Below are 13089 nucleotides of genomic sequence, written 5' to 3' on the forward strand. Positions count from 1 at the left end.
GAAAAGAACACAAACTGTCTCACCTTGCTGACAATATTATTCTATACCTAGAAAACTGTAAAGACACTGCCAAAAGGCTTCTGGAACTAATAAACAACTTCAGCAAAGCTTCAGGATAGAAAACCAGTGTATAAAAATTCATGGCATTTCCATAACCAGTAATTTTCAAGCTGAGAGTCAAATCAGCAACACAATCCCATTTATAATAGTTGCAACAAAATTTTAAATACCTAGGAATACACCTAATCAAAGAAGTGAAATATCTCTTCAAGGAGAACTACAAAACTCTGCTGAAAGAAGTTATGGACGACACAAACTAATGGAAAAACATTTCGTGTTCATGGAGTGAAAGAATCAATATCATTAAAACAGCCACACTGCCCTAAGCCATCTGTAGATTCAACACTGTTCCTACCAAGCTACCAATGTCATTTTTCACAGAGCTAGAAAAAAACTATCCTAAAATTCATGTGGAACGAAAAAAGAGTACAAATAGCTAAAGCAATCCTAAGCAAAAAAACAAACTCAGAGGTATTCCAGTACCTGACTTAGAACCACACCGTAAGGCTGCAGTAACCAAAACAGCATGGTACTGGTACAAAAACAGACACATAGACTAATGGAACAGAATAGTGAACCCAGAACTAAAGCCACATACCTGTAATCATCTGATCTTTAACACAGTCAACAAAAATAAGCAATGGGGAAGGAACACCCTATTCAATAAATGATACTGGAATAACTGGCTAGCTGTATGCAGAAGAATGAAACTAGATCCCTTCCTTATACCATATATAAAAATTAACTTAAGATCAATTAAAGATTTAAATGTGAGACCTCAAACTATAAGAATCCTAGAAGAAAACCTAGGAAACACCATTCTGGACATCAACCTTGGGAAAGGATTTATGACTAAGTACTTAAAAGCAACTGCAACAGAAACAAAAATTGACAAGTGGGATCTAATTAAACTGAAGAGCTTTTGTGCAGCAAAAGAAACAATCAACAGAATAAACAGACAGCCTACAGAATGGAAGAAAATATTTGCAAGCTATGCATCCAACAAAGGTCTAATATCCAGAATCTCTATAAGAAACTTAAACAATTGAACAAGCAAAAAACAAATAACAACATTAAAAAGTGAGCAAAAGACATGAACAGACAATTCTCAAAAGATGCATATAAGCTGCCAACAAATATGAAGAATGCTCAGTATCACTAATTATTAGAGAAATGCAAATCAGAAGCACAGTGAGATACCATCTCACATCAGTCAGAAAGGCTATTATTAGGTCAAAAAACACCAGATGGTAGGGAGGCTGCAGGGAAAGGGGAACATCTACACACTGTTGTTGAGAATGTTCAGCCACCATGAAAAGCAGTTTGGAGATTTCTCAGAAAACTTAAAAACAGAACTACCATTTAACTCAGCAATCACATTGCTGGGTATATATCCAAAAGTAAATAAATGTTTCTACCAAAAAGAGACAGGCACTTGTGTGTTTATTGCAGCACTATACAGAATAGCAAAGAATGGAATCACCCTAGGTGCCCATCAGTGGTGGATTGGATAAAGAAAATGTGGTACATATACACCATGGAATACTACACAGCCATGAAAAAGAACAGAGCCATGCCCTTTGCAGCAACATGGATGCAACTGGAAGCCATTATCCTAAGCAAATTAATAATGCAGGAGCAGAATACCAAATACCATATGTTCTCACTTATAAGTGGGAGCTAAACAATGAATACTGATAGACATAAAGATGGCAGTAATAAACACTGGGCACTACAAGATGGGGGAGACAGGGGAAAGAGTTTAAAAACTAATTATTCAGTACCTGCATGGCAGGATCAGTCATACCCCAAGCCTCAGCATTGTGCAGTATACTTAGGTAACAAGCCTGCATATGTACCCTCTGAATCTAACATAAAAGTTAAAATTATTTTAAAAAAAAACCCTTTTCTTCTTTGTATGCATATTGCTTTATAGAACTCATATTCTTTATCTCATTAATTCTCTTTCAATTGTCATCGCAACTATGTAATGTAGAGAATCATTTTACATGTGGGGAAACTGAAGTGTATAATCTTTTTTACTTTTGAATTATTTATTTATTCACTCTTTCTTCCTAGAAGTACAGTACATGGTCCATAGCCAGGAGCTGTTAATTCTATGGCCTGAATACATTCTAGAAAGGTTAAATTAATTTATATGATCCTTTGAATCTATATCAGTTTAATTATAATCTGTCCAGCAATGAGTATTATGTAGAAAACTGCTGACTAATGTAAATTCTATAAACTAGTTTTTTAGTATTCTAGTTGCCTCTCTTGGGTTTCTCTCAAGATTAACCATAGCTTTATATGCTTGTTAACTGTGCTTTTTATTTTGTGATATGTCTGTTCACGTCGATGACCTCTTTATTTTGGGAAACTTTTACTGTATTAATCCTTTTTATAAAATTTTGACTTTTCCTTTTTATTGTAGTTACAGTATTTTTCATTGTATAGCTGTTGACATTTTCTTGCAACTGAATGTATTAAACTTTTCCTTTGCTGTTTTCCTACATTGCATCAAAAGAAGAAAGAGCTGACAAGTATATAATTATATTTTTAGCTGTTTTTTGTTGGTTTGTTTAGAGACAGGGTCTCACTCTGTCACCTAGGCTGGAGTGCAGTGGTGCCCATAGCTCACTGCAGCCTCTAACTCCTGGGCTCAAATGATCCTCCCTTCTCAGCCTCCTGAATACCTGGGAATACAGGCATGCACGCCTGGCTTATTTTTAGCTTTCTAAAATTACATTTTTATACTTTTGTACATTTTTTCAAAGTCAAAGAATAATGAATGTGCATTTTAGAAATGTACATTTTACATACATTTGGAATATATGTAAAATGATAAAAAATGAAAACATCTATTATTCTTACCATTCGGGGTGTACTTTTTTCTAGTACTTTTTCACATTTTTTTTAAATGTGTGTGTTTTTTTTTCTTTCTGAATTTGGATAGTATCTACAGTTTTATAACCTATTTTTTCAGGTAGAATTATACTGACTGAACTTTCATATATTATTAAATATTCTTTGAAAATAAATAATTTTTTGAAAATCTGTCTGAAGTTTATTTCAGGATGGACCTAATTGCTCCCTATTTATCTCCAAACCAGCGATTAAACAATCTGTTCTTCCCAGGTTGGTCCATGGTGGCTGCTTTAGCTTTCTAGCCCATTCTTATCTGGTGTCAAGTCTATTTCTTTCATTCTTTTTTTTTTTTTTTTTTTTTCTTTTGAGACAGAGTCTCTCTCTGTTGCCCAGGCTGGAATGCAGTGGCATGATCTCGGCTCACTGCAACCTCCACCTCCTGGGTTCAAACAATTCTCCTGCTTCAGCCTCCCTTGTAGCTGGGACTACAGGCAGGCGCCATCATGCCTGGCCAGTTTTTTTTGTATTTTAATAGAGATGGGGTTTCACCGTGTTAGCCAAGATGGTCTCGATCTCCTGTCCTCATGATCCTGATCCGCTCGCCTCAGCCTCCCCAAGTGCTGGGATTACAGGCGTGAGCCACCGCACCCGGCCGGTGTCAAGTCTATTTCTAGGCTGTCTGTGCTGTTCACAGATCCAGAGCATTACACCTTTAATGTGCTCTTCTCTCTTTTTTTTCTGAGCCCTGGAGGTTTCCTGGGTTGAGACCTAGCCTAGCTCTGCAGAGGCACCTTTCCATCTTGTTAATGTTTAACCCTGCCTCTGCTGGAAAATAGCGCTCACCTCCTCTCTTTCTCGCTCTTATTTTTTGCCTTTGCAGATGAGTTTTGATCATCCTGAGAAAAATGGGCCTTGGCCTCCAGACCCAATAAATCTTCCCTCCCATGGAGAATAGTGCTAATTCCTGAGGACCTGAAGGGCCTGCAGCCCCTGGGGGATTAACCAGAAGCAGGTAAGGAACACACAGAGGCATGGGCTAGCAAAGGGGGACATTCCTGAGTAAAAGCTGGTGTGGCAGATGTGCTGACAGGGAATCTCAGGATCTCAGTATCTGGCTACAGCTTTGCTGTTTTCTTTTTGTGTACATTTTTTAGTCCTCTTTAACTGCTGATTCAATTTGGGTTTGGTTGTGGGGTGTAGAGAAATGGCTTGTGCATTTCTATTAACTGTAACTGTAGGATTTAAGTTATTCTGTATTTCAGTCAACCGTTCTGAGTTCCTACTACGTGCCACAAATGCAACTGGTATTGAGTATGTCGTGATGGGTGGGTCGGGACAGGATTTCCTTGCTTTGAGCCCTGATTTCTGCCGGTTCAGTGCTGGCCAGTTCTTTGAAGGTGGTCATGCAAGTTGCTCTCTTCTTCCTCTGGAGCCTCATGATGATTGTAAAGACTCTCTGATACAATTGCATCAGTTCAGTAATCTTTCTCTGAGTATCCGCTCTGGCGCAGGCACTGTGCTGGGTACTAGGATTTCAGAAAGGATGCTGGGAGGAGTGTTCCTTTAGCAGCAAAGTCAGGCATGTAAAGCAAGCATTACAGAGCCCTGGCTGGCAGCAAAGGGGAACAAGGCTAGTGTGGAAGGGGAGGTGGCCTCCACTGACCTTCAGAAACAGAAAGGTGATGCTGTCAGAGCTGGCAAGCACACGGACAAGGAGAAAGGGTGCAGTCAGTGCAGACACCTGGATGCTTAAGAACACAGTCTGGTGTGACTGGAAAAGCTTGGTCTGTTTTTCCAAAACATTTATAGAGAAAAGTTTGCTACTCTTTTCCTTCAGTTGCGCCATTTAGCGAAAGCTTCTTCAGTCTCTGCCTTCTTCAAACAACTTGAGAGATGAGAGAGGGTCTTGCAGCTATAAGTGCCTGTGACCAGAAACTCCAGCCACCTGGTGGACTTGGAGCCTCAACTAAGGGTGGTGTCAAGGGACCACAAGAGCCCTGATGTGGGATTTCAGATGAGTGCCCTGAGGCCATGACAGGGCACAGGCTGTGAAGGCTGAGGCCATCTGATGGTTGCAAGACGGTCGTTGGACTCAGCTATTTGGAGGAACTCTTCTTTCCTGGGAAACCACACCTTGGAGAGTAGGTACTGGGCAGCCGCTCCCTGAGCCTCCACTCCTGTGACAGTGAATCAGGCCCTTCCTGCCATCTTGTTTCATTCAGACATGTCAAAGTCAAGTTCCAAGTCTACTATTTCCAAATCACTCATGCAACTTTGAAAGTTACTTGTATTTCCAAACCTCACAATACACAGCTATAAATGGAGCTCATAAAATCTGCTGCCTATAGTAAGTCTGTAAAACCTTACTAATATGGAAAGTCCCCGAGTGGTACCACAGTGCACAGCAGGGATGGCAGGTGCAGCACTGATGGTGAAGGTGGCTTGTCTGCCACTGTCTGACAGATCAAGTTGCCTCTCTAGTGATCTTGAGTCCGACTTGATCACACTGACTTCTCACTGCCCCTTACCACAGATGCGTGTCCTTGGGTGGAAAGATGATGAACTTTTAGAGTCAGATAGACCTGGGCTGGAATTCTGGTTCTAGAACTGATTTGCTGTTGACGTTGGAGAGACCCTAGAACTTTGCTAAGCCTCAGTTTTTTCATTTCCTAAAATAGGGTTGTCAATAACTCTATCATAGTGTTGTGGTAAAGGTTCAGTGAGATATTGCAAGGAAAGTGACTACCACGAAGGAGGCCCTCCTGAAATGCTATGTGCCTTCTTTTCTCTGGTTCTTCTTCAGCTGTCATATGGTCATGTGATTACCTGTGTTGGGTGTCTGTGGAAATTGAATTCCTTAGTTTCTGGTAATACAAGCTTCCACCCTCCACTCCATGATCTTATATCTGAATTCTTCTTCCGCTGTGCACATTGAATCATTTCCACAACTTCAGCAGTCCAAGATAGGAACCCATCATTCCCAGAGCCACTGGTTCCTGAGGTCTGGGATGGTGGAAGCACTGCTTTGGTTGGTACTGCCAATGGATTCCAGGAATGAGCTGGATGTCAGTTCATGAAGGAGTTCCCAGGGAAGAGCCTGGAGCTCAGGGCTGCTGAGTTATGGCTGCGGCTTCACACCACCGTCTTCACTATCCCCCATCACCTCCACATGGTCCCCAGGCTGAGCTGCTGCTCTCCTGTCTCTGTTCAGAATACCTCCTGTGCTTTTTTGCTTACCTTGTTCAAATCCAATGAATACCATCCTCTTGTTTTGTCCTCCCGACACTTTGCAAATCACATAGGGGAGAGAGAATTATTCTAAAAAACTCAGGAGCAGAAATATTAAGTGACCTGTCCAAGGTCACCAAGAATGGGGATAAGATCCCAGGTTTTGTGAACACCCAGTCCAGTACTACTACTACTACTACCTTTTCCTGATATCCGTAGGAGCAGGATCCATGGGAAGGGACCTCAGACCCCTAGTGGGTTAGCAAAACCCCGGAGGTGATTGCTTTGATTCACTATTGTAAATAAACCCAGTGAATGGGGAAAGAATGTAATGTTTTCCAAAAGATACAGACATTATTTGAGTTCAAAGTACTTCCAGTTTCCATTCAGTTACACAATAAATTCTGAGAAAACAAAGTAGGTGTTTACCCAGAAATAAAGAGGACAATTCAGTCTCTATTTGCTCAATGAAATCTATTTTCCAGAGCTTTTTGCAGTTCTGTGCATATTGTAGTGGAAAGCTCATTGGTTATGGAATCAAGGCCACTTGGATTTGAACCTCAGTGCAACCATTTCCTCAGCTCTGTGAGCTTGGACACTTCCCTTGACTTCTCAGAGCCTCAGGTTGCTAATCCATAAAATGGAGATTATAACACCTTCAGGTTAGGAGATGCCCTTCGTATTAGATTATGCTATGCTTGGTGCCCCCAGAGTTGTGTCTCATGGTGGCCCTGGTTATGGCGAAGTTAAGTGAAGTAACATCTAGCATGCTTAATGAATTTTTGTTTCCATTTCCTCAGTTGGCTGCATGTCTGCTATCTTACCTAGATTTCCTAGTCTCTATCCTGAGGTGAGTCAGCTTCCTGTCTCCGTGGTGCTCTTCTTGCAGGGTACTGCACGAAACTATGTGGTGGAGATAACCCGTGATCTTCTCATGCAGGAGTCCAACATCTCAGCCCTTAGAGAGATGCATCACAAATCTATGGCATCATCTATAACGAGAAGTCTTTTTCTGGCTATTTTGAAGGTGTGTTGGCCACTTACTATTTTAGAAAGTTTAGGTTTGGTGATGGAAAACAGTCAGCCTGCTCTTTTTTATTCTGTTTTGTTTTTTTTTTTTTCAAGGTGCATGGCTTCATTTAACACATGTTGCAAGGCCCTAGGAAGCGAATGATTTGCAAGATGTGGTTTCTGGCTTCAAGAAACTCAGAGTGCAGTCAGGGAGGTAGACCAAGGCAATCAGAAACTAATGTTCAGCATAGAAAAAGTACTGATGGGAGGACATATAATAAAGTGTTAATGGCTCAAGAGGAAGAAGGGAGTGTCCGAGGGACTACTGTCCACGTTCAAAGTCCGAATTGAGGCTGACTTTTGTCAAGAATTACTTAACAGGCTGCAGAGGTGGCTAGGAGGTAGACCAGGGCTGGAATTCGAGTCACCTCACTTGAAATCTATTGATCAGTCCATCGGTCCACCTCATACCACACTGGGTTTTTCTTCACATCATTTGTTTTTTCTCTGTCTCCCTTTTTTTAGGCTTGTTTTCCTGCTCAGAACAAAGTGGCTTCCCTGAACACATCTTCATTATGATTCACACCAACTTGAAGAAGAAGTTCAGCTGTTGTGTCCTGGTCTTTCTTCTGTTTGCAGTCATCTGTGTGTGGAAGGAAAAGAAGAAAGGGAGTTACTATGATTCCTTTAAATTGCAAACCAAGGAATTCCAGGTGTTGAAGAGTCTGGGGAAATTGGCCATGGGGTCTGATTCCCAGTCTGTATCCTCAAGCAGCACCCAGGACCCCCACAGGGGCCGCCAGGCCCTCGGCAGTCTCAGTGACATAGCCAAGGCCAAACCAGAGGCCTTCTTCCAGGTGTGGAACAAGGACAGCTCTTCCAAAAACCTTATCCCTAGGCTGCAAAAGATCTGGAAGAATTACCTAAGCATGAACAAGTACAAAGTGTCCTACAAGGGGCCAGGACCAGGCATCAAGTTCAGTGCAGAGGCCCTGCGCTGCCACCTCCGGGACCACGTGAATGTATCCATGGTAGAGGCCACAGATTTTCCCTTCAATACCTCTGAATGGGAGGGTTATCTGCCCAAGGACAGTATTAGGACCAAGGCTGGGCCTTGGGGCAGGTGTGCTGTTGTGTCGTCAGCGGGATCTCTGAAGTCCTCCCAACTAGGCAGAGAAATCGGTATGTTCTGGGCTTGTTCTGTGAATGGCAGTGCTTATTGGGACTGGCTGGGCATACTGATGGTATGGGAGACAAGTGGCCCAAGTGTGGCTCAGTGGACCAGTGGAGTGGGCCCAGGGCAGTGTTTTTTTCAGAGTCACAAGTGACACAGAGGGAGTTGAACAGATGGCACTCTAGGCCCCCAGCATCTTTATCAATTCGAAGAGTTTCATTATTGTTTCCTAATATTTTTAGTTGATATATAATAATTATATATATTTATGGGGATATTTTGATACATGTACTCAATGTGTAATGATCCAATCAAGGTAATTAGAATATCTACCACCTTGAACATTTATTGCTTCTTTGTGTTGGGAACAGAATAGTTTTATTTTATTCTGTTTTAAATATTGGAATTGTGCAGAAGATTTCATTTGAAAAGAGAGTTCCGCTGCTACCAATAATCAAAAGCCTACCATTGACCTTTGAAAAGACTTGAAGCATAGATCTCTACATCATTTCCGGGTTCTGAAATTCTGTTGTTTTACCTGATTAATGGAGGACTCTATTGGCCTCAACAACCTGGGTAGTTTTCAGCTTTTCTCTTTGAAAAGATTTAATTGGGTCAGCAAGTCTTAACTGGGGGCTATGGACCAACTTCAGAGGGTCATAAATCCCTGCGATTGCACATAAAAATATCTGTGGATTAGGTGTGTATAATGTGTGTGTGTGTGTGTGTGTATGTATATGTACATGTGTATGTATGTATATGTATGTATATGTGTATGTGTATGTATATGTACATGTATATGTGTATGTATATTACGTGTGTATGTATGTATATGTATGTATATGTACATGTATATGTGTATGTATATGTACATGTGTATGTATGTATATGTACATGTATGTATATGTATATGTGCATGTGTATGTATATGTGTATGTGTGTCTGTGCATTCTTCCAGGAAGGGAGCTTGTAGATTGCAGTTTATTCTCTAAGGGATCTGTGACCCAAAAAGGTTTCAGAGTCACTGGTCACAATATATTAATCTGCTTTTCTTGAAACCCTTTGTAGTGAATCAAGATAGAAAGTCTCTCTATATTTGTAAACCTGTGTAACAGAGAGCCTTATTTCTCTTATGCTGAATGTGTTTTCCATTATTTGAAATGAATCAGCTAAAGAAAGCAAAGCACAGGAAGCTGTGCTCCCGTCAGCCTGGAGGTACTGGAGCAGGTGAGGTCATATGTCTCCTTTTTTATTTCCTTCATTGGATTGCCAGGAAAAATGGTCTGAAACCCAGAACAGGCTCTCAAAGAAGAAAAGTAGGCCCAAATTGGATTCTCTAGAGCAGAAATAAATGGTGAGATCACAGTTTCTACCTCCCCAAATAGGCAGCTGCCCTGCTGGCCAGCCCCACCTCAACTTTTGCTTCTGTACTTTTGTTTTTTCTTGGACTTTGTTTTCAAGAAACTAAATGTGATTGGTTTTTGTTCATCCATAATGGAGCGAAGTTTCTTTCTTTCTTCTCCATTTTTGCTGCTTGTGTTTGGGATATCCTAGGTATTAGCTGATCCTTGTTCTTCATGTCAAAGTTAACATTGCGTGCCTGGCTGAAATTATACTGAAGTTTGAGACAGGGCCTGATACCTCTGTGAATTGGAACTACAGCTTTAATTTTATGCACTCCTTAAGGTTTAGAGTGATTTAAATAAACATTAATAATAAAAATAATATTTTTCTATAGACTGCAGTTTCAACTTCAAAATAAGGATTTCCACAGAAGGACTTTGATTCTGAGATGTAATAAAAGTTACATGTTAGACTTCGAATGTTCTGCTATTATAGGGTATATATCTTCTTGGCATTTTGTCTAACAAATATTTTAAGACATTCATTCATGTATTCTTTTATTTATTCATGGATTCATCAACAATACAAAGGGGAAGGGGAGGGGGAAAGGAAAGGCCCTTTGTTGAATTCTGAGTTGCAGGCAGCGTGCCAGGCCCATACACTTCCTCCTGCATCTGGAATTTGTTGAGTCTCTTCCCAACTATTGAATGGATGAGATTATTTCAAATGGTTTTCTTTTACAAATAACATTGCTGACAAGCAGGGTTTTTGTGCAGATAACTTAGGTGACCACTGTTGACATTCAACAGGGAAACATCCTCAGAAGTGAGGCTAGAAGACACGAGTAAGAGACATTTTATGATTTGTTTTTTTTTTTTTTGTCCATAGCAAGATTTTCTATCAGAGAGAGTGTAATAACATACTCTGCCTCCAGCAATCTCACAAACCAGCCAATGGTGGGCTCAGTCATTTTCAGTTATTTTTGATAGTTTACTCATACATGTTAAGTATCTTAGATTTGCTGGAATTTTCATGTTAAACAGTAGCATAATTTTAAAACACTATCATTAATACAACTGATGCTTATTATGCATCTGCTGTGCATAACATGCCTTGCTCTTTTCATCCTCCCAGAAGTCCTGTGAGGTTGATAAGATAATTGGTCTCATTTAGCTGCAGAGCTAAATGCGGAGGCTCGAGTGGTTACACCACTGGCTAATAGCAGACTGCGGTTTGAAAGCAGAGTGCGTGCTTCAAAGACCCCACTCTTAGCGCCTCTGCTGTTGTGCCTCGTAATAATTGTAGCTTCATAATAAAATTTGGTGTGATTATTCTTTTGTTATGTTAAAAAATTTCTTATATTCCTGTCTATTAGCTGTCCTAGAGAAGAAGAGAAGGATATTCTGAGTTAAGGCAAAGGCAAGAAGCAAAGGCTACATGGGGAAAAGTGCCCCGTGTGTTTGGGCATCACAAATAATCCTGTTTGGATGGCATGTGGGGCCTTCTGGGTGAAGACGGGTGAGGAACGAGGCCAGAAAGGTAGCTAGGCATTAGCTCTTAGAGAATGTTGACAGTCACAATAGGGACTTTAGGTTTCCTTCTTTAAGCCATGGAGAGCCCTAGAAGGTTTTTGAACAAGGGAGATTTCTCACTTATACTCTATGAGTCCCTGTTTTGTACTGTATAATGTCTCCATTGTTAGGGACTATTGCCACATCCAGGTCAGAAGTGCCAGGCCTGCCCGGGCTGTGGTAGCCGTGATGGAGAGAAAGGACCTTACTTGAGAGGCTTCATGAAGTAAGAGGCAGAACTTACTATCTAGCTGGAAATGATCTTGAGTGAGAGGCAGGAGCCAGGATGTCTCGCCTGGGAGCAGGCTGTATCTTACCAAGGGGAGCAGGCTTCCAGAGGAACGCACATTCCGCTTTGGATGTTCTGAGACTGAAGTGTGTGTGGATTGCGCTGGGTAAATATCTATGCTGTCAAGTATTTAATTCTAGAGAAGGGTCAGATGTCGGGACAGATTTAGAAGTCATTTGTATCAAGGTGAGATAATGGTTATAATCCAGGGAAGACGACCAATTAGAAAACCTAGGAAAAGGTTTACATTTAAAGGACAAATAAAAGAACAGGGATAAGCAGGAAAAGTCAGAAGAGTCAGAGCCTGGCTAGGGGAGAACTAGGTGTGCACCATACAATGGAAGGCAAAGGGGGATATAGTTTGAGGGATGTTGGCTGTTGGTATCAAAGTCTGCAGAGGTGGGATATATTCTTGGGCAGAATAAGGACTGAGAAGACACCTGTGAACTGAGTAGTTTGCAGAACATGATCAGTTATATCAGGGGTCAGCAAACCCTGGTCTTGAACTCCTGATCTCAGGTGATCCACCTGCCTCGGCCTCCCAAAGTGCCGGGATTACAGGTATGAGCCACTGCGCCCGGCCTGATTGGCTTTTTTCTTAGAATCATGTCCAAACTTCATACCTGGGCCCCCATGTCCCTGTACGATCTGGTTCCTACCAACCTCTGTAACTGCATCTTTGATTTTTTTTCCCCTAACTCCTTGTCTACAGTCAAGTCCTCCCCTCACTGTGGTCCTGACACTTGCTGCATCCACTGGCTAGTGGACTTCTCTGAACCCTTCCCAAGCCTGGTCATCCTTTGGGTCTCAGCTCCAAGGCATTGCCTGAATCATCACTCTATGAAGGAAATTCCCTCAGTGTCTCTGGCACACAGCTCAGCTTGTTGGTGTCACAGTATTTGTCCCAATCTGAAATTATCTTATATGTAGGTTGTTGTGTGTCTTTATTGTCTATCTCCGTGCAGTAGAGTGAAATATCTCTGATGGCATGGACCTTGTCTTTGTTGCTCACAGCCGTCGTCTCCCGTGTCTAAAACTATGCCTGGCATAGAGTAGGTGCTCAATCAGTATTTGTTGAGTGAGCAAAACAATTCTCCTTTCTTATGATCAACATCAAGCATCCACTCTAACCTAAGCCTTCTGTGCTGGATGTTCTCCAGTTGCACCTCCAAATCCCACTCTCACCCTTTTCCATCTGGCTCTGTCCCTGAGAAATTGAAATTTTTTTTTTTTTGAGAATAAGTCTCATTCTGTCGTCCAGGCTGGAGTGCAGTGGCACAATCTCGGCTCACTGCAAGCTCCACCTCCTGGGTTCAAGCGATTCTCCTGCCTCAGCCTCCTGAGAATCTGGGATTACAGGCACACACCACCATGCCCAGCTAATTTTTGTATTTTTAGTAGAGACGGGGTTTCACCATGTTGGTCAGACTGGTCTTGAACTCTTGACTTCAGGTGATCCACCTGCCTCGGCCTCCCAAAGTGCTGGGATTGCAGGCGTGAGCTACCGCGCCCAGCACAGAAATTAAAATTTTGAACTACGTTAA

The 13089-nt window shown here is 41.6% G+C and overlaps 1 protein-coding gene across 11 annotated transcripts in view; it reads left to right on the forward strand.

Annotated features, from left to right (window-relative positions):
• Window positions 1–13089, forward strand: part of ST6GAL1 (ST6 beta-galactoside alpha-2,6-sialyltransferase 1) — a 149904-nt gene that overhangs the window by 107070 nt on the left and 29745 nt on the right. For 9 of the 11 annotated variants that reach the window (XM_026455663.2, XM_026455664.2, XM_026455662.2 and 6 more), the window contains 2 exons: window positions 3809–3940; window positions 7693–8349. In XM_026455663.2, coding sequence (XP_026311448.1) covers window positions 7743–8349 — 607 coding nt within the window. In that variant the 5' untranslated portion in view covers window positions 3809–3940; window positions 7693–7742. Of the gene's footprint in view, window positions 1–3808; window positions 3941–7045; window positions 7184–7692; window positions 8350–13089 lie in introns of all 11 variants that reach the window. The other 2 variants (XM_026455667.2, XM_026455668.2) reach the window with 2 other exon arrangements.

Source organism: Piliocolobus tephrosceles, chromosome 2 (genome assembly GCF_002776525.5).
Source record: "Piliocolobus tephrosceles isolate RC106 chromosome 2, ASM277652v3, whole genome shotgun sequence".
Lineage (NCBI taxonomy): Eukaryota > Metazoa > Chordata > Mammalia > Primates > Cercopithecidae > Piliocolobus > Piliocolobus tephrosceles.